Source organism: Vombatus ursinus, unplaced genomic scaffold (genome assembly GCF_900497805.2).
Source record: "Vombatus ursinus unplaced genomic scaffold, bare-nosed wombat genome assembly UNPS02014808.1, whole genome shotgun sequence".
In the NCBI taxonomy this organism is placed as follows: domain Eukaryota; kingdom Metazoa; phylum Chordata; class Mammalia; order Diprotodontia; family Vombatidae; genus Vombatus; species Vombatus ursinus.
The window spans coordinates 570,320-589,600 of NW_020954586.1; the positions used below are offsets into that span (position 1 = coordinate 570,320).

The 19,281-nt window shown below is 49.8% G+C and overlaps 1 protein-coding gene across 1 annotated transcript; it reads left to right on the plus strand.

Annotated features, from left to right (window-relative positions):
• Window positions 1-421: 421 nt before the first annotated feature.
• Window positions 422-17,817, plus strand: COPS8 (COP9 signalosome subunit 8). The gene is made up of 8 exons (XM_027875401.1): window positions 422-558; window positions 3,384-3,454; window positions 5,683-5,731; window positions 7,527-7,659; window positions 11,665-11,772; window positions 13,441-13,503; window positions 15,204-15,245; window positions 16,445-17,817. Exons 1-8 carry the CDS (start codon window positions 478-480, stop codon window positions 16,522-16,524), a joined length of 627 nt encoding a protein of 208 aa, XP_027731202.1. The 5' UTR covers window positions 422-477; the 3' UTR covers window positions 16,525-17,817.
• Window positions 17,818-19,281: the final 1,464 nt, after the last annotated feature.

The window sequence follows — 19,281 nt, forward strand, 5'->3', positions numbered from 1 at the left end:
GTGACCTTGGGTAGGTCGGCTTCCCTGTCTGAGCCTCAGTTTCCCCATCTGTACCAGCTGGACCCCCAGTTCTACAGGCAGGGGTGGGACGATCCCAACATCTCTGCCTCCTGCATCTATCTCTTCAGCCGAGGGGAGGCAGGAGATAAGTCCTCCAGAGCATCGAGACCTCAGGGCAGAGCGGCTCGCGCGTGCGCGCTGCGCGGTGGGCGGAGTCCCGCGGAGGGAGCCGGAAGTCGGGAGCCGGAAGTCGGGAGCCGGAAGTCGGGAGCCGGCGCACGCGGGGGAGAAAAGCCGGAAGCCTGGGGGGCGTGGCCGGGGAAGGGCTCGGGCGCCGGGAGCGCGTCATCCTAGGAGCGACGCCGCCTGTGGGATCCTGGGCTCGGCGGCCGGCAGCGAGCTCCGGGCCCGGCCTGAGGCGGCGGCGGCGGCGGCAGAGGAGGAGGAGGAGGCCCAGGCCCAGCGCAGGCGGGGAAGATGCCCGTGGCGGTGATGGCGGACAACGCCTCCTTCAGCTTCAAGAAGCTGCTGGATCAGTGCGAGAACCAGGAGCTCGAGGTACCGGCGGGGCCCGGCCGCGGGAGCGCGCTGCTCGGTCCGCGCGTGGGGGCGCGCTCACCGGGGCAACGGAACGCGCGGGCGGGAGGGAGGCCGGTTACCGAGGCAACGGAGCCGGTGCAGGGGGGAGGGGCGCGATTACCGGGGCTACGGAGCCGACGCCGGGGGGGGGCGGTTACCCCTGCGGGACCGAGGAATCCACCCCCCCTCGTTTTACAGATGGGGAAACTGAGGCCCTGGGAGGGAAAGTGAGTTGCGTGGCCCAAGCGGGATCCCTCCATTCTAGCAGAGGAGGGGCAGAAGTGACCCCTGCTGCCGCGCCCCCTCCCCCCCCACACCCCCGTGTTCGTTGGTTCAGATTCCTTTAATCAGCACGCATTTATTAGTTTCCTACTATGAGGATACGAATGCAAAAGTGAGCCAGCCCCACCCCCCAAAAAGCCTGTTTCGGGGAACGGGACAGCCCTGGGGTGGAGCCTCTGAGGCACCCAGCACTTCTTAAGCACCTACTGTGTGCCGGGTGCTGGCGATGGGGAGACAGAAGTGAGGCAGCCCCTGCTTCCGGGGAGCATCATACACGTGGTGTGCATTTATTAAGCTCCTGTGGTGGCGTGGGCATCCTGCTAGGCACAGTGACCAGGGGGCCGTCCCCCTTCTCGGGGGTTTTTATCCCATCAGAGCCAGTACAGGCTGTGCACAGTGCCCGTGGCCGGGTCAGGGGAGCCACGCTGTCAGAGATGGGGCTGGGGAGCTCAGTTTGCCCAAAAAGCAGAAAACCTGAACGTAGGCCTTGCCCGGAGCTTGGAGGGGGAGGCCGGGGCTCCTGTGAGGAGAGAGGTAACGAACCTCCATCCCCTCCCTTCTCCGCATAGACCCACCATCTCCTCGCCTGGCCTCTCCCGCATGTCCCGTCGCCCCGGTGGGCCTCCCTTCCGACGTCCTTGTCGGTTCCCTCTGGGCCGGGGACCGAGGCACTGTCCTGACGTCTCTGGGGCAGGAGCCCCTGGAGAAGAGCAGCCGGTCTGGGTCTGGGCAGAGACCGTGAAGGGGGAGGGGCTGCTGAGGTGGTGACTCGAGGCTGTCAGTGTTTACTAAATGTTGCTGGGTCGGGCGGTGGGACAGCCCTTCACTGAAGGCCTGCAGTCAGAGGCCAGCCTCTTGTTGGGTACATTTTAGGGGCATTGAGGCGAGTGCGAGAGGGGACCCGATGCTGCACGGTCCCTGCCAAATCTCAGATTCTGTGGTCCTGTGATCAAAAGAGCTAATGGGTCATTGGCTGAGCGTACGGGCACAGATCTCTAGAGCTCAGGAGTTCTGTGCTGCAGCGGGCGCGGGTGGCGGGTCACCAGGTGCCTAAGGAGGGCCGACGTGCAGAAGTTCATGCCAAGATTTTATTTTAAAAACTGTCTAAAGAGGCATCCGGCTGGTTCTGCTTGGGCCCAGTGAGTGGACATTGCAGACAGGCAGGTGGGGACTTGATGTTAACTCTCCCCAAACTGTAACTCAAGCATCTCCACAGAACTGGAAGGAGACCCCTTGGGAGGACCGAGGATTCTCGTTCAGGCGGGGTTGGGTGAGATGGCCTCTAGTCTTTGCTGACTCTGATTCTGTGTTTCCATAGTAACATTATAAATATGGTCATTCAGGTTTCAATGGTGTCCTTAGAGGAAGGGAATAAGCATTTATAGAGTGCTTACCATGTGCCAAGCACTGTACTGAGCTTTTTATAGTGATCTCATTTGGTCCTCATAACAACCCTGGCAGGTGGGTGCTATTATTATCCCCATTTTTACAGATGAGGAAGCTGAGACAAAGGGGGTTAAGTGACTTGCCCAGGGTCACACACAGCTGGTAAGTGTCTGAGGCCTCATTGGAACAGAGGTCTTCCTGGCTTCAGGCCTAGAGCTCTATCTACTGCACCACCCAGCTGCCTTAGGATGGGAATGGGGATGGGCACTGGTCCTGTGATTTCACTGGTATAGGGAACTCCCACGTGAGGAAATTCCTTCCACTAATGCAGGTCAGCTCCTTAGAGTCTTCTAGAGTTGCCTGGACTAGTGGCCCATAAGACCGGCCTTTCTCAGAGGCGGACCCCAGTCTAGGGCTTCCTGCCTCTGAGGCCACCTCTCATCTGGAAGACAGGCCATTAAAAGTTCATTCAGGGGCAGGTGGGGTGGTAGAATGGATTACAGCACCTGCCCTGGATTCAGGAGGACCTGAGTTCAAATGTGGCCTCAGACACATAACATTTACTAGCTGTGTGACCCTGAGTAAATCACTTAACCCCATTGCCTAGCCAAAAAAAAAAAAAGTTCATTCATCAAGTGTAAAAGCCACCCCAGAGAAGTGCACTCTAAGAGAGTGGAGGGAAAGGCTTCAAGAAACAGCTTTGTTTTATTCTTAGGCATTCACCTGTGTATTGTTGCTATATTTGAAAAAAATTAGAATCCTTTTGCTTCACAAATCCTGTTGAAAATACTCTATTGTTTTTCAGAACATTGGAATTAGGTAAAGTTTTGGTTAAAACACAGTCGATTTTCCAGTAATGCCTATTTAATAGTTTTGATAAAAGTATAAGAAATAGGGGCTGAACCTGGGATTTCATGGGTGGAGGGAACTCCCAGAGGAGGAGGTTCTTTCTACCAGGCAGGTAGAAATCTTTTCCTTCGATGAGCGGGTTCCTGAGAGGCTCAGGCCCCTGGAAGCCAGCAGGTGTCCATTATGGGACTCAATCCCAGGCCTTTCTGGCTTCCACTACCTGGGAAATGATGAAAAGAACCCATTGATGGATGCTCTCGGTGCCTTACTTATGTGTTGTTATCTAGGCTCCCGGAGGAATCGCTACACCCCCCGTTTATGGGCAGCTCCTCGCCCTCTACCTTCTACACAATGACATGTAAGTATCTGCTTCTGTGTGTCGCTGTTGCTAAGATCTGACTGATCTTTCTGGAAAGTCTCGCTACTGTTCTAGAAAAATTTTTGGGGTTTAGAAGAGGGTATTTTTAGGGGGAGTGGTCCCTGCCACTTTGCTTTTTAGGTTCTAAAATCTACAAAAGCAGGGGAATGGCAAAAATGATCTTGTTCAGTGCCAGCCCGTTTTATGTTCACATAAAACATTTTCATAATCCTCTGAAGTGCTCTGATAATTGACAGATTGAGACAAACAAAAGCACAGCCCACGTGGGCCCTCTCTGTTCACTTGTTCTGCCTTCCAGGCTCTCTCCAGCCTCCCTCAGAGTCCGGCCCCCCCGGGGTGGGGGGAGAAGAGAGGAACACTCCTGGCCTGTTGGCCCTGCTTGTCAGCTCTGTCCTTCCTCAGATTATCTTGTATTTGCTTACCTGTTTGCTGGCTTGTGTCTCTTTTCTTTCTCACCTCCCCACCCCCAAAACATTCACTCCACAAGGACGGGGTCAGTTGCCCTTTTTGTCTTGGAGCCCCCACCGCCATATGCAGGGCAGGTGTTTGATAGTAAACACTTGTTGGATTGAAGTGAATTGATGGAACTGCAGAGACCTTTAAGGGAAATGATGACTGGGCCTTTGTAGCATGAAACTGGAAAATCCTCTTTAAATTAGTAGAAAAATAAAATCAACACCACCAAAGGAAGCCTTGCCTCTCAGATGAGTGCAAAAGGTAATCCTGGAGTTACAGCTCCCACTGGACAAGAGAGGGCCTCCCATGGCAGACCCATGCTGGTGATTCTGCTTTTGGACCTCGGGTTGTGGGAGCCTTCCCTGAGCCTGACAGGTGACCCGGGGTCAGACGGGCCTTAGAGGATCTAGTCTGGAGTGTCTGGCTTGTGGTCCGGCTGAACCAGGCTCAGATGTAATTGGGAAGTGTTTAACCAATGAAATGAAAAGACAGTACAAGGTAGATCATGTTAATTAGTAGTTTTCTAAGTCAATTTGTGGCCTACGGGGGCTTGCTTTCTGTTTGAGTGCCAGCCTAATCCACCCCCTTCCTTTGGCCCCAGAGAAAAGTAAAGCCTAGGATGCTGAATGGCCTTAGGCCAAGTCACACAGTGCAGAGGTCGCCTTCTGGTTACAAACTCCACCCTCTTCCAGCTCCCCCATTGCTGCCTCTGACCTCCCAGATCAGCGATCCATGCGTACACAGCCCCATGGAAGCCTCAGCCATCCTCTGAGCTGCCCACACATTCATTGCCTGGCTGTGTCAGCACCCAGACATATGTTGTCTTGTACCGCTAACTGCCTTCTAACCTGGTGCGTCTCTTTCTCTCTAATTGGTGTTTTAAGCCTCTTCAGTATAGGCACACTTTGTACTTCTTGCTGGGCAGACAGCACATGTGGCTCACGTAGTCATTAAATTGGATAAAACGAAACTGATATTGTTCCCAGAGTGTATTTAAGTTATGATTCTAGTTCTAAAGCTGACTTATGTCTTGCTTTTTAAAGAACATGTCTTTTTCTTGAGAGAGACAGTTGTCTTTAAGTTAAATTAAATCCACCTTGTGGGTATAGTTAGGTTCTAATACTGGTAAGAAAGGTTACTTACATGTTCAGAAACTATGATATAGAAGTTCCATTTTTAGACTTAGCCTGCCGCTGAGCCTCTTGAGAAGTCCTGAGATTTCCTTGAAATTATTCTCTGAAAAACTTTGGCAGTGCCTTTTCCCAAGTATTGCTTAGTTCCAAAGGGAAAGGACATCTTGGTATAAGACCTGCCTTAGATTAGGTAAAATATGATTGCCACATGGTTCTGAAGAAATTGAGGAGCATTGGGTATGCCACGTACCAGGCGGTCTGTGCCAGGCGGGGCCCTGGCTGAGCAAGCTCAAGGCAGGCGGGATATGAGGGCCACTCTTCTCCAGGCGCTCAGGTTCAAAGGAAGCACCAGTGTAAAGTCATTTACATTGATGAGATATTTTCTCCAGATAAAAAGGCGCTGAAGACCTTTCCAGCCAGGATGCTGCGTCCTATACCCCCACCTCATCCATGCATGTGCACACACACGTGCCCAAGTAATTATAGAGCAGGATGATACAGAACTTGCAGAAGGGAATTCAGATGTTTTGTTTTTTAGTCATTCTGTAGCATTAGGATATTGTGCCTAATGAAGCAAATTTTAATTGATTTTTGTTTTCTTTTGGGGATACAAATTAGGAATAATGCCCGGTATCTTTGGAAAAGAATTCCTCCTGCTATAAAATCTGTAAGTAATCTCCATGTATATCTTACTCCTTTGTAAGGTTATTATGCTTTAAATACATTTTTTATTAAGGTAACAGTAACAGTAGTAATTGCTTAGATTACCCCAATCACACTTAACTTCCCAAAATCTATTTTCCCTGTCTTGTCGCATGTGTTCCTTCTAAGTGGTTTACAGACGCAGAAGTTTGTTGAACCTTTGGGGTTTGAATCAGACTTCGAGATACCGCAAATGAAAAATCGTGACCGTAAGAAGCATTTGAAGGGTGCTTGGTTCCGTGGGGGCAGCAGAGGGTACAGTGGATAGAGTGCTGGGCTCAGATCCAACGTCAGGCACTTATTAGCGGTTTGACCCTGGGCAACTCATTTACTCTCTCTGCCTCAGTTACCTCAGCTATCAAATGGGGATAATAAGAGAACAGCATCTGCCTGTCAGGGTTGCTGTGAGGATCAAGTGAGATAATATTTGTAAAGCGCTCTGTACGGTGCCTGGCACGTAGTGGGCGCTGTGTAAATGCTCAGACCTTCTTTTCTTCCCTCCCATGTGAAAGTTTTATTTGCCCTGCGTGCTTGAAAAGAAACAAACAGTTGTTCACTGACAGGGATCACATGTCCCGACATGTTTGAGACAGGTTTGTGAAATGGCAGCTCCCTGATAGTCAGGCTTGCCACAGCTTTTCTTAACCCCTTACTGCGTCACCTGCCGAAGCCTTCCTCGGCTGCCACGAGGACGTGGTCGCTTCTCCTAGGTCAGCTCAGGCAGGTCCGGCCCGACACTCCCGGACTGAGAAGGAGCCTCCCAGGCCATGTTCTCCAGCTCACGCACGAGGACCACTTGTACCTGCTGCTCAGATACTCTGCCCGGTGGATTTCTCCCCAGAAACCGGAAAGGCTTTGTTCTTGGGCCATCTGTCATTGACTTACAGGCCCGGCAACATTCTGGCAAGCTCATCGGCCAAGGATCTGTATGGGAGGGGGAAGGGACAGGCCCTGGTCACTGTCTGGCCTCACTGATGGCATCGTGAAGCCTTTGAAGTTTTACAAAGGGCTTTCTGGAGTGACTTTGAAGCAGTCAGCACGTTCTGCTCAGTAATTCTTACTACCACAGAGTCTGAGTTTGGGATGTTACACAGCTCCCAGCTCTAAGAGTCTTGGTTCTGTAGTGACAAAATAAATTTTTACATCAGAAAATTCTTTCCTTTTTTTTTTTTTTGAATGATATCAATGCAGTAAATGCTCAGTGTTTCTGATGTTGGTTTTCTTCCCAAGGCTCGATCTTGAAATGTGACTTTCTTGGTGTTTTAGGAGGCTGCTTTGTGCTTACACGTTAATCTGTAGTTTTGAAAGACTTTAACTAGAGCAAGAGTTAAATACATTTGAGGGCGGATTGTTTTGGATTTCATTGTTTTTGAACTAAAAAATGTTCCAGCACAAACAAGGGGTCAAATAGGAGACCCTCGGGCCCCACAAAGCCACAGCCCTCCCGAGTGTGGCCCAAACCAGATGAAAATGTCATTGGAAGATATTTAACCAAATAGATAAAAATACAGTTTAACAGGGATGATATTTTAAAACTGAGTCACCATGGGGCCTGCAGGGATCCTTGCAGACGGTGTGGTGGCCCCGGTTTCTTGGATGCCACTGAGCGCGGAGTGATCCTGCGGCGCCCTCCACACACTTCTCTTTATAGTGATTCATTGTCCTTCATTTTTCATGTTTTCCCTGAAGCCGGGGACACTGTGAGAGGTGGGTGAGGTGGCGATGTTCAGCTGTAGTGAAGGTTTCTCTGTTTATTGCAGGCAAATTCTGAGCTTGGGGGCATCTGGTCAGTAGGACAAAGAATCTGGCAGAGAGATTTCCCAGGAATCTACACCAGCATCAGTTCACATCAGTGGTCTGAGACCATCCAGCCCATCATGGAAGCGCTCAGAGGTATGGCCTGATTATTGCTGAAGAATCAAATTTCTAGTCACTTTCTCCTTAGATTTTTTTAAACTTAGGTATGTCAGTGGTATGAATGGAAAGTTGATCTGTTCTTAAGTGAAGAAGACAGTTTTCAAAATTAGATAACTTTGAATCATGCTGCCATATTAATCTGAGATCATATGTGGTGTAGGCAGCAGGCTGGAGGTTTGACCCCAAGGCTCCATTTGCCCTCTAGCAGCACTTGGATTGAAACCTTCTTGAAGTCTCTCTGTTCCTGGTTTTTACTATAAGAGAATCGGTTTTTAGAAATGTGACACTGAGCAGACTTTGAGGACCAAGGAATTGTCAAACAAATTCAGACTTGTTGATCTCTTTTAGAACATGGGCCATTTTGTCCGAGAAGTGAGCCTTGTAAATGCTTGTAAGATCACAGGCTGAAGGAATTTGCCCGAGGTCAGACAGCTGGCAAAGGTCAGCGCATTATATGGACTTGGTTAGAAAGCAGCGGTGGAGTGCTGATATTCACATTATCTCTCTGGCTAGAGCTGCCCACGTGGCCCTGTGGCTCTCGCCGTCCAGTATCTTGCAGTGAGTCTGAGACATGGTCCGCTGTGGCTAGACTCCTCCCATGTCTTACCTGGTTTCCTGTCACGTGGGTGCCGGCCCTCATTTGCAGCTTGGATCTTCAGCTCCCTGCCCTCTGAGGGTGGGCTCCCCTGGCCCTGTCCCAGGCACTCTGCCCTCTCTTCCCTTCCTTTGACATCCTCTCTCTTCCCCTCTCCCCCTACTGTGGCTCATTCATTTTCTCTGAAAAGATAATTCCTGCATCCGTCCCCTGCCATGACCTCTCCCCTGAGCACCAGTCATGGGCTTCCAGCTGCCCCGGGAGTGTCTCGCCCGGGGGTCCTGCTTGACCCCTCAGGTGCCAAGGGTCTCAAACTAAGCTCTAGCCATCTTTCTTCCCCAAATTGCTCTTTTTCTGTTGTTGTTGGTCTCTATGACTCTCTGACCTTTCCAGGTCACTTGACCCTCTCTGTGCTTCCAAGAAACTAGGAGACACTGAAGGGCAGAGCAGGGTCTGACCTGCGTTGGCAGAGGCAGTTCCCCGTACACCCATGACGTCATGGGCCTGGACCCCAAAATGGATTACACACTGGATCCTCCGATGCGTCTGGGCCGTTACTGTAAACGCTGATTCCCTCTCGTTCTTGGAGTCTTGTCCCTGTTACCCATAGACCTGGCCCAGAAGATCCAGCAGGGCCCAGGAGACCTCCCTCTGTGTTTTCAGGCAGCCCGTCTGTTGGCTCTCATTTCCACGTCCTCCATGATGTTTCATGTCCCCCTCATGCCTCCCTCGGGTGCTAACTGCTGCCTGATTGGGGGAGGGGAGGACCTGAGGCACACGGGGTTGGGGGCGTGATGGTTCAGAGGACAAGAGTGGTCAGAAGAGGGTAGCCGGGCAAGGCCGAGCCTTCCTTTTTAAAATCAGAGAGAACCGAACACGTTGGAAGATGTACAGAAAGGCAGGACAGTTGGGGAGGGAGACCTGGGAGCCTGGGCAAGGTTGGTGCCAACACCACAAATGGAGGGGAGCTCTTGAGTGAGGAAGGATGAGAAGACACCTGTTGGCAGCGACATGTTCATTCCAGCATTTGTGAAGCCAGCTGTGAGGGTACAGAGACAAGACTGAACCAGGCCTCGCCCTCAGGAAGCTCACGTCGTATCAGAAGAGACAACATGCACACACGTACAGTTGTACAGAGTAGATACAGGAAGGGAGAGGAGGAAAGGCCTCCAGCGTGTGGAGGGAAGTTCCAGGTGTGGGAACACCTCATGCCAACGCCCAGAGCTGCCACGTCGTGTGTGAGGAAGAGCAGGAGGGCCTGGCAGAGCCTGGGGTAAAGACACCGGACAGTCGGTCATCCCTTTGGTGGGGAAAGGGAGGTAGAGGCCCCAGCCTGGCCCTGTGCCTCAGGGAATGTCAGCTGGACAGGGGCAGGAGCAAGGGAAGGACATGGGAGTTGTGTCTTTGTTTGGCTTGGGAAGGGAGGCGGCCCTTTCCTCTGTGTCCGACGTGCATAGCTTTTGTCACTAAGAAGAGTCTTCCACCAATGGAGGTTGGGAAGGACATGACAACCAGGCGGACGGCTCAACCCCGGGGTCTCCCCCGGAGATAGGCGCCCTCCTCCTCCTACGCTCTTTGGAACATGCTTTCACAGGTCACTGTCTAGGGAGGTGATGCCTTCCTGATCCCTGCTCCTGGTCATTCAGAAGGCGGGGGGTGTTTGGGGCTCACACGGCCACCCCTGCTAACTGTCCTCCACCTTATAGGGCCCTTCTCAGTGCGGCCCCATTTCTCTCAAAGGTGAGGCCATGTTGCTCCCCTTTGGTCACCCCACTTCCCAGCCCACTTGATCCGCCCGCTGGGCCCCTGCCTAGAGGGCTCCCCTTCCTCCCCTTGGCCTTCAGAATACCGAGCTCCCTCCAGACGTACCTCAACTGCCCCCTCCCACAGGAACCTGTTCTTGCTACTGCCAGTGGAGTGGAAGCTCCCAGAGGGCCACGGCTGCCGGTCTTTGTCTTTGCGTTGCTGGTGCTTAGCTCCGGGCCTGGCCTGGGAGGCCTTTGGGGAATGCTGGTTGGTGATGTTGAGCCCTCCTTTGCAGGGATGCAGATCACAGCCCGGGCTGCACGCCTCTTCTCTGAGCCCTCCCCTAATACATGCGCTCAGGGCCTTCCTCCCCTTGTCTTGGCATTGTGCGGTGCCCACCACTCGTCCCTCCCTTCCCGCCTCTCCAGCCCATCGTCTCTGGGATCCTGCACTTCTGGGATGTATTTATGACATCCTTCTCTTCGCTTCTGCCCGATCCCTTATTTGTCCCTCTAACTCTGGGGGCCTCAGCCATGGCACAGCACTGAAAGAAATTGGTATTAAAAACGGGTCCTCTGTTTCAAGGTGGAGGTCACAGCCCCTAAAGGAACTTGGCAGGTGTCCAGAGGTGATACAACCCCTCCTCTTCAGTTAATTCTGGTCTCTGGTCATTGTTCATTTATGATGGTGGGGTCTCTCATTGCTTCAGTCATTATAAAATCAACACAGCTGCTTCTTGGCCTTTCTCAGGAAGCTTCTGCTCATCGTCCTCCCTTTGAGTGATGCCCTTTATGCAGCACTCTGCCCACTCATTGATCACTGGGCAAAGCTGTCCTCACCTCTCGAGTACCAACAGCTGAGTTAATGTTCCAGGATTATCTAAAATTGGATTTAGATGATGGTTTGATTCTTTTCTCCCTCTCTCCACCCTGCACTGTCTCTGCAGCAGGGGGCCAGGCAGGACTAAAGACCCTTGTCACCAAATGTCCAGCCTGGCACAGATGTCCCAGTGAAGCCTCTCTCTGTCCTCACCCGGGCTGCCTCTCAGCAGCTTGTCCTTAGCGGGCGTAGCCAAGGCTTACCCCTACACCGTGAAGTAGCGTCAGAGTGAGCTGACTCCCTCTGACCAGGGTACTACCTGGGCCACAGATGCTGTCCCTGCCCATCTCCCTCCTTTGTGCCGCCTTGTACCAGGGCTGAGCCCTGGAGCTGGAGCAGGTGAGGGGGCAGCTGAGAAACCCACCCTCCAGTCCTCTCTGTTGCCGAGGGGCCAGGGTGACTCGGTGCCTGCGTGGTGCTGTGGGGAGGGGGCTGCCTTCTGAATGAATGGACTATAGAGTAGTTTACCTTCAATTATCCAGATGGGTCTTTGTGTGAAATACTTTATTCTTTCTATATCTAACTTCTTTATCATCTTCTGCAGTAAATCTTCAGGAGAGATGTGATGTTTGAAACTAGCGCGCGCGCACACACACACACACACACACACACACACACACACACAGCCCATTGGACCCAGAAGAACAAACATGCTTTTTTCTGGTGGGGCGGGGGCTTTGAGATCTCCGCGGCTTGCTTCTGTGTCTTGCCAGGGCCTGTGCCTTACGCGATAACGGATCCTCCTTCTCCCCCTTCACTAGATGCCACAAGAAGAAGAGCGTTCACACTGGTTTCTCAGGCATACACCTCGATCATCGCTGATGACTTCGCAGCATTTGTTGGACTTCCCGTAGAAGAAGCAGTGAAAGGTAGCTTGTCTCGCTGTCCTCGGGTTATCGGGGCCTTGATCAGGAAAGCCAAAGGGGCGCTGGGCATCATGGAGCCAGACTTTGGAAAACCAGGCCCTTTCTGCCACTCATGGGTGCAGCTCGAACAGTCTCAAAGGCCGCCCTGTGGGGTCTTCCCTTCCCGGTGACAGAAGATTGTCCTCTCCCCTGTCAGCTCCCACAATGCCGTCCTACCCGTGCCATCCCCGCCCCCAACCCCATCCTACCTGTGTTATCTCCAGCCCCAACCCCATCCTACCCGTGCCATCCCCTCCTGTACCTTCAGACCAAGCCTCTTTGCTGTCACTTTTTCCTGTGGCTTCTTCTCACCCTGTCTTGCTCCTTCCCCCCTCTCTTAGTTGTCATTGTTGAGATAAGCCACCCTTTAGGGCCTTCTCAGCATCTCACAGCATGCGGGACTCTTGCCCAGAGGCCTGGGATGTCCAGGTTCCCCTTCTCCACAACAGGAAAAAAGCGTGCCTAGGCCTGGAGGCCATGGCTGAGGTGAACCTCTGACGCTACCTGGACAAGGGTGCCAGCATTCACGTTCCAGGCCGGGGTGGGGGGCGGGCCTCCCTGCACTCAGAGTGGCTGCCTTAGGCCTCGTGATGAGAAGCTTAAGCATTGCAGCATTAGTTCAGGAGTCACTGAAACCCAGGAACCCACTTTTTTTTTTTTTTCCAAGTATACTGTTTGGCTTTTCTTCCTAAAAAATCCCTTCATTTTAGTGCTTACAGTTTAAAATCATGTCACCCTTGGTGTTTAAAAAAAAAGGCAGTATGAATGAAAGGCATGGAATCATTTTGCTATCATTTGTTTCCTTTTCCTTTTCAAAATTTGATAGAGCCATGTGGTCCATCTTAATTTTGATAGGGTTCTTGAGATAATTATTGCCCTTAGCATATGTGTTGTGTTTTTTCCTGGTTTTACTTATATATTTAACCCATTTTCATAATTTTGGTTTCTGCCCTATAGAAAATTAATTATTCACGAGTGATAGATAAAAATAGTGAGTCAGATCAGACTCAGGTGAGTGTCTCATCCAAGCCAGAGAGACGGCACAGTGGAGGGAGCGCTGGCTTTGGAATCAAGAACCCCAGAGTTCAGATGCTGCCTCAAATGCTTGCTGTTTGTGTGACCACCTTGCAAATGACTTAATCTCTTTAGGCATCAGTTTTTTCATCTGTAAAATGGGGATAATAATATCACGTACCTGAGTGTGGTTGTGAGGATAAAGTGAGATCATATATAAACCCTTTTGTAATTCTTAAAGCGCTATATAAATACTAGCTATTCTCATTGTTATTTTTAAAAAGTAAATGTTTTTGAAGGATTAGGTATCTTCTCTAGTGTATATTCTCCTGAAAAACACCTGTGACAAAATAAAATAAATTTGCAAAGAATCACAGATCATGCCCATATTTCAGGTGTGGGTGTCGAGGACTGAGAGTGGAATGTGATAACTCATCCGTTCATTTGTTGAGTTGTGTATTTTCCACTGGGTCCTGGAGTGCAGATCACCCTGGAGAGGCAGGTGGACCGTGCTCCTCCTTAACCAGGGGCAGTGGACATATCCCGTAACCTGTTTTCCTTCTTTGTGAAACGAGGGGGGAAGGGCACCAGCTCTTACGGCTCCATGATTTGTTGTAGGTGTCTTGGAGCAAGGATGGCAGGCGGATTCCACCACGAGGATGGTGATGCCCAAGAAGCCAGGTAGGTGGCGCTGTGGCTCCACGGTCCAGCCTTGGCCTCCATTTACAATCCATTGACTTCTCAGTGCTGCTCTGCTTACAAAATGGACGAGATTCAAGTCATGGTTTTAAAACAGGGCATACTTCAGGGGCAGCATTGTAATTCCTAGAACCTTGGTCACTTTTTCAAAGTTACCTTTCCTTTCCATGAGGAATTGGCTTGGATTCCCCCATGTCAGGAGCTCCCTCCCACTTCCAAGCCAGAGGAGCAAGCATTCTACCCCTTGGGCGCTCAGAGTCGCCTGAGGGTGGTCGGGAGCCAGGACGTGTGGTTCTGAGCGTCCGAGTCTCAGGCTCGGTGTCAGACTTAGTGGTGACGGTGTGCAGGCTGATATTCTTAGAGCAGAAATGCTGTCCAGAGTTATGGGCTGTAGGACTTCAAAAAGCCTCTCACTTCCTGGGTGTGAGGACTCTCCCCGGAGAGCACACCCTCCCTTCTCTGTGCCTCACAGTGCTTAATGAGGAACTGTGGTGATGAGGCATCTCGTCCCCGGGGGCCAATAGAACAGACCCCATGGTTAGAGCCTCCCCAGCTTGGGCAGGTCCTGCCAGAGCAGAGGCTCTGTACGTTTGTGGTGGGAGGAAAGAGAACTTGTACCATCATCTCCACACCCCAGGGAGAGTATAGTCAAAGTAGAAGGGCCACATTCTGTCTAAGAGAAAGTACAGCTTTGGGAGATTGATGTGAACCTGTTGTGACAAAAGCATTGCTCCTCTCTGACAAGATGTTTACAGCTCGGGATAGTGCTGCCCATTGTGTGAGGGGGGCGCAATAACAAGGTGGGGTCTTGGGAGAGGCTCAGATAGCAAATACGTAGCTGGTACTCTCTCTAGTTTGAAGTCAATATGAATTCTACTTTGTATCCTAAACGGAAACGCCTTAAATGCTATAAAAGCTACTGGCTTTATGAGCAAAAAAGGCTTTTCTCAGTAAATGTGAGGGAGACCAACAAGAGGGAGCAAAGTTTAGGCAGACGTTCGGATTGGCCAGCACGAGCCCTCTGCCCTCCCGTAGCTGAGGGTCGTTGGTGGATCCACGTCACCTTGGAAGGCCACCTGTCAGAGAAGGGCCTATGATCCCGGTGCTTGGCCCTGGGCTCTCCAACACTTATCAGCAATTTAGATAAAGGTATTGGTGGCATGCTTATTGAGTTTGCAGGTGACACAGAGATGGCAGAGCATCTTAGAACATGGGATGACAGGCTCCAAAAAGAGATTGGCAGGCTAAACTTTGGGCCAGGTTGAGTAATAAGAAATGTAAAAGTCTTACCCTTTGGTTTAAAATGGCAACTTTACAGGTATGTTCTGAAGTTACCACTTGGCTTGACACAATGGCGGAGACTTACCTAGATGCGCTACATCAGAAAAAGATCTGGTCACTTTATTAGACTGTGAACTCAGCTGGAGTCATCTGGGTAGTTCTGGTGGCCCAAAAAGCTCGTGGGACCCAAGGTTACGGAGCTTGAGGTCCCTTCCATCTCCTCCCGGAACCTGGCGCAAGAGAGGCATTCGTGTCCTTTTTGACTTGTCAGTTACTATACCTGTAGTGGGTACTCATTAGAGACTTGCTGATCAATTGAAAAAACATACTTATTTTTTACGGGTTTGTGATTTTTGTATGAAAAGCATTTTAACAATTGTTTTGATTTTTCTTATCTGCAGGTTCCCTGGATGTTTCCTTTAACAGATTTATTCCTTTATCAGGTTTGTAGTTTCCATGCATTTATTATAATATGCTCAAGAAACATATTGACATTGAATTTTTTAAAAATGGATTTTCTTGGATTTTCTTGTTTTTGTTGAGGAACCCTTTTGGGGTTTTCTTGGCAAAGATAATGGAATAGTTTGCCATATCTTTCCCTGACTCATTTTACAGATGAGGGAACTGAGGGCAAACAGGGTTAAGTGACTTGCCTAGAGTCACAGAGCCAGTACATATCTCAGGTCTTCGTGACTCTAAGCTTAGCACTCTATCCCTGTACCACCTTGCTGCTTCATATGTTACAGTAGGTTGAGATAGAAAAAGAGAGACTCAATATTAGCCTTATTGTTTTCATTATTAAATGTGGTCAGTACCATGTTCCTGGTTGTGGTGAGATGGCCTTGGGTTCCTCCTGTCTGGTTGGGGCTGGCTTGTTTGACCCAATGAGTGAACTCTTCGTGACCACAGGGTCCTGTATTATGGCAGATGAAGGTTCCACTGTTTTCTTCGAGAATCGCCCTGATCTGACATGGTAGTTTAACAGGGTGACTGCAGGGAACAGGACCCTCTCCTAATGGAGCAGTGACCGATTGTTGAAGAAGATGGTAGACTGACACGGTGGTGGGTGGGGGATCACTCGGACTTAGCTTGGAGAGGATGCAGGGTGGCATGAGGCTTCCGGGGTCACCCGCAGGCCTTCAGTGCCTCAAGGGTCCTTGCTCTGACCCCTGGTGTGTCAGCCTCCTGTTTGCATTGAAGTTACACATATTTGAGACTATGCTGTCTTCCCACTTGGCCCCTGGAAAGGATGCATGGGGCCTGTTCAGAACTTCCCGTTCCTTTCTTGGCTTGTCTAGGAGTAACCAGGGAGCTGTCCTTCCATTTAGCTACATTTTTCCTTCTGGATTTTTCCTCTGTTCAGTGAAAGGGGAATTAACAAGAAATCTTCTCTGAAAGCCAACAACCCAAACCTTTTCTTATTTATTGTTCACTAAAGAGGGGATTCAGTTATCCTTAGATTTTTGACTTGACTCTTGAAGGCTTCCCAGTGACCATGAAACAAGTAAGTTCAAAAACATTCCCAAGATTCCAAAGAAATCTTCTCTTTTGAAGTTGAGGGCCAGGGGACTGAAAGTGTGATTGCCTGTCTCGTTGCCCCTTAGATCATATTTATGTCTCCTCTTCTTGTTTTTGTAAACAGAGCCTGCCCCAGTTCCACCAATCCCCAATGAACAGCAATTAGCCAGACTGACCGACTACGTGGCTTTTCTTGAAAATTGATTCATCGGCTTTTCTCTTCGAGATCAAACTTGGAATCCTGTGTACTGACCAGTCCGGAAAAGCGACATTTTCATTGTGTTCTGTTGGATGAAACACCCCGACATTCTTTATTAGAACATAGGATAAAATACATATGTTAGATACATATTATTTTTGGTCCTTAAACATTGTGCTGAATTCACCATTGAATGGCTTCTTAGTCCCATATATTTATTAATTTGGAGTACAACAGTATTACATGGTTAGGTCTTATTCTGTAGTGATTCCTAATGGGGAAACATCGCTATCTCGATCTATGAATTTGAAATGCATTAGGTCAGCAAAGACAATTAATTATCTCCTTCTGTTAGCAATTGGCTTGGTAAATCTTAGCTCTTCTCTGCTGATGTTTTCGGTGCACCCACTGCTGGCAGTGAGGAACATGCCACAAGAGGGGACAGAGGCCCTGAAAGGAGCGATGGAAAGAGGACAGACTTCTTGGAGAAGGAGGGAGAATGCTGGGTGTGAGGGGCCTGGTTTGGTTAGAGCCATCTGCAAAAGGAAGGGAAATGATGAGTCCAAAAATTGTTTCCGGGTTGGTTAGATGCCGCCGCTTCTTAGCGTACCTTCCCAGATGAGAAATGTGTTCGTGCCTCAGCCCATCTGTATTCCTCAAACTCACGGAGAGCTTTTTGATGAGGGCGTTGGGGCTTGGGGCTCAGCTTTTCGGCGGTCCTCTTGGGGCTGGGTCTAGAGGGAAGGACGGGCCCATCTTTGCTGAATTGGCTGGTTGACGAAGACTCACTAGGAAGCTGCTTAAGAAAGAAGGTACATTACAGAGGGGACCTAGGCCACACTGTTTGAGCTCTGAGAACAGTGCTCTTGAGATTCTGGAGTTTAAAGTTGGCTCTGTATTTGAAGGGTGCAACTTGGATGACCGTTATGATTCTATTTAAAAATAGAATTTTGCAGATTCATGATGATTGACTGGGTAGTGCGTTTCTTTCACCTTTTCGTGGTGGCAAATGTCGTTTAGTAAGTGCTTTTGATTGGGTGGTTTCATTCATTCGTGAGACTGGTAGATTCTGCTATTCGTAGTAAGATTTCCTTCAGCGCATTGTACTACTGTACATTTTTTGAGAACTTTAGTTTTTCAAAGGGTCCTGAATTGTGCACTGTTATTTTAAAATTCAGTTAAACATGTGTGACAATTAATCTCATAGGATATTTATTTGAACCCATCGAAGTCCTGGAGCTTTTTCTGAGTGTTGAAGGAAATGTAATTTCAATGACTATTAAATATGTTTACACTAAGCTTCCGTATGTATATTTTGGTTTTTGAAGAGTGATCAGAGCTCTAACTACAAATGAAATTTTCATTTTTCAGCTTCTATAACCCAGGAAGTCAGTAAAGTAGGAGGGTGGGATAGGACAGCATCTAACCATGAGGAGCAGCTTGGTTTTTAAATAATCGATTTTATGAAGTTGGTACTATGGGAAAGGTGGGTTGGTTGGTTTTCTGGAAGCCAAGGGTTTCTTCCAAAATGCTCTCAGGTTTTAGAAAAGGTGCTGTGTTACATCTGCCATTGGCTTGATCTATTCTTTGAAATAATTGGTCCTTTTGGTGAAAAGGGCTAGTCAAACAGGGACTGGTTGTCACGAGTGAGAAAATCCTGGTGGTTTGCCTGACTTTTTAAAGTCTTTTAAGTTGGTGATAACCTATAAAAACGGTACAAACAATAATAATAGCTCACATTTACATGTGTACACTTACAATATGCACCGTATGCCCGGCCCTGTGCTAAGCACTTCACAATTATCATCTCCTTTGATCCTCCAACAGCCCTGGGAGGTAGGTGGTGTTATCATCTCTGTTTTACCAGGGAGTAAAATGAGGCAAACAGAAATGACTTGCCCAGGGTCACACAGCTAGTAAGTATCTATGAGACTGGATTGGAACGCAAGTCTTCCTGACTGCAGGCCTGTCACATGGATTTCGTTCTGTGGCTCTTGTGCATTTGTCCTCACCTGAAGCAGTTGGGTCAACTTGCTCCTGAAGGTTTGCTGGGTTTCCTTCCTTGAGTCCAGCTCTGGGTTGGGTGGGGGATAAGGAGTCAGAGACCAAGAATGACCCAGAGGCCTGGGCGTTGGTGGCCCCGTTGGGTGGTGAGTGCAGCCAGGAGGAGGCCAAAGTGCCCGTGGAAAGTAGAGCGAGGTCACGGTCAGCCGCAGGAGTCAAAGCCACCTCTAGTGTCCGGGGAGGCACAGAGACCAGCATTGAATCCTGCTCACCTGGATGACAGCTGTGGGACTGGGCAAGTCACTGACCCTTTCTCAAGCCACAGTTACTCATCTCTAAAGTGGGGATTAGACATTGCTGACCTCACAGAGTTGGTCTGAGGCAGAAATGAGATTGTGTAGACATTAACAAGATGTAAATGTTGGTTGTTATCATCTGAAGTGGCCTTAAGTCTTATCAGTCCATGGAAGGGCTTTTCAGAAGATTCCACGTGGACATTCCTCCAGACAGCAGAGGTGGGGGAGGGGGGGAAGTGGATGGAGAGAGACCGTGGCCCAACTCAGGAACGCCCGAGTTGGAGGCAGTCTTCCACTTGGCTCCCCCCACGGGGACTGCTAGACCAGTATTAGGTTTGTTTGTTTTTGTTCTGGGGCGGGCATTGTTTAGGTTTTTTAAATGTTGCCTGCCACGGAGCCCATCAAAAGGGTATTGCAGTGTTCTGGGTAGGCACAATGTCACCTAGACCCTCACCCTGCACA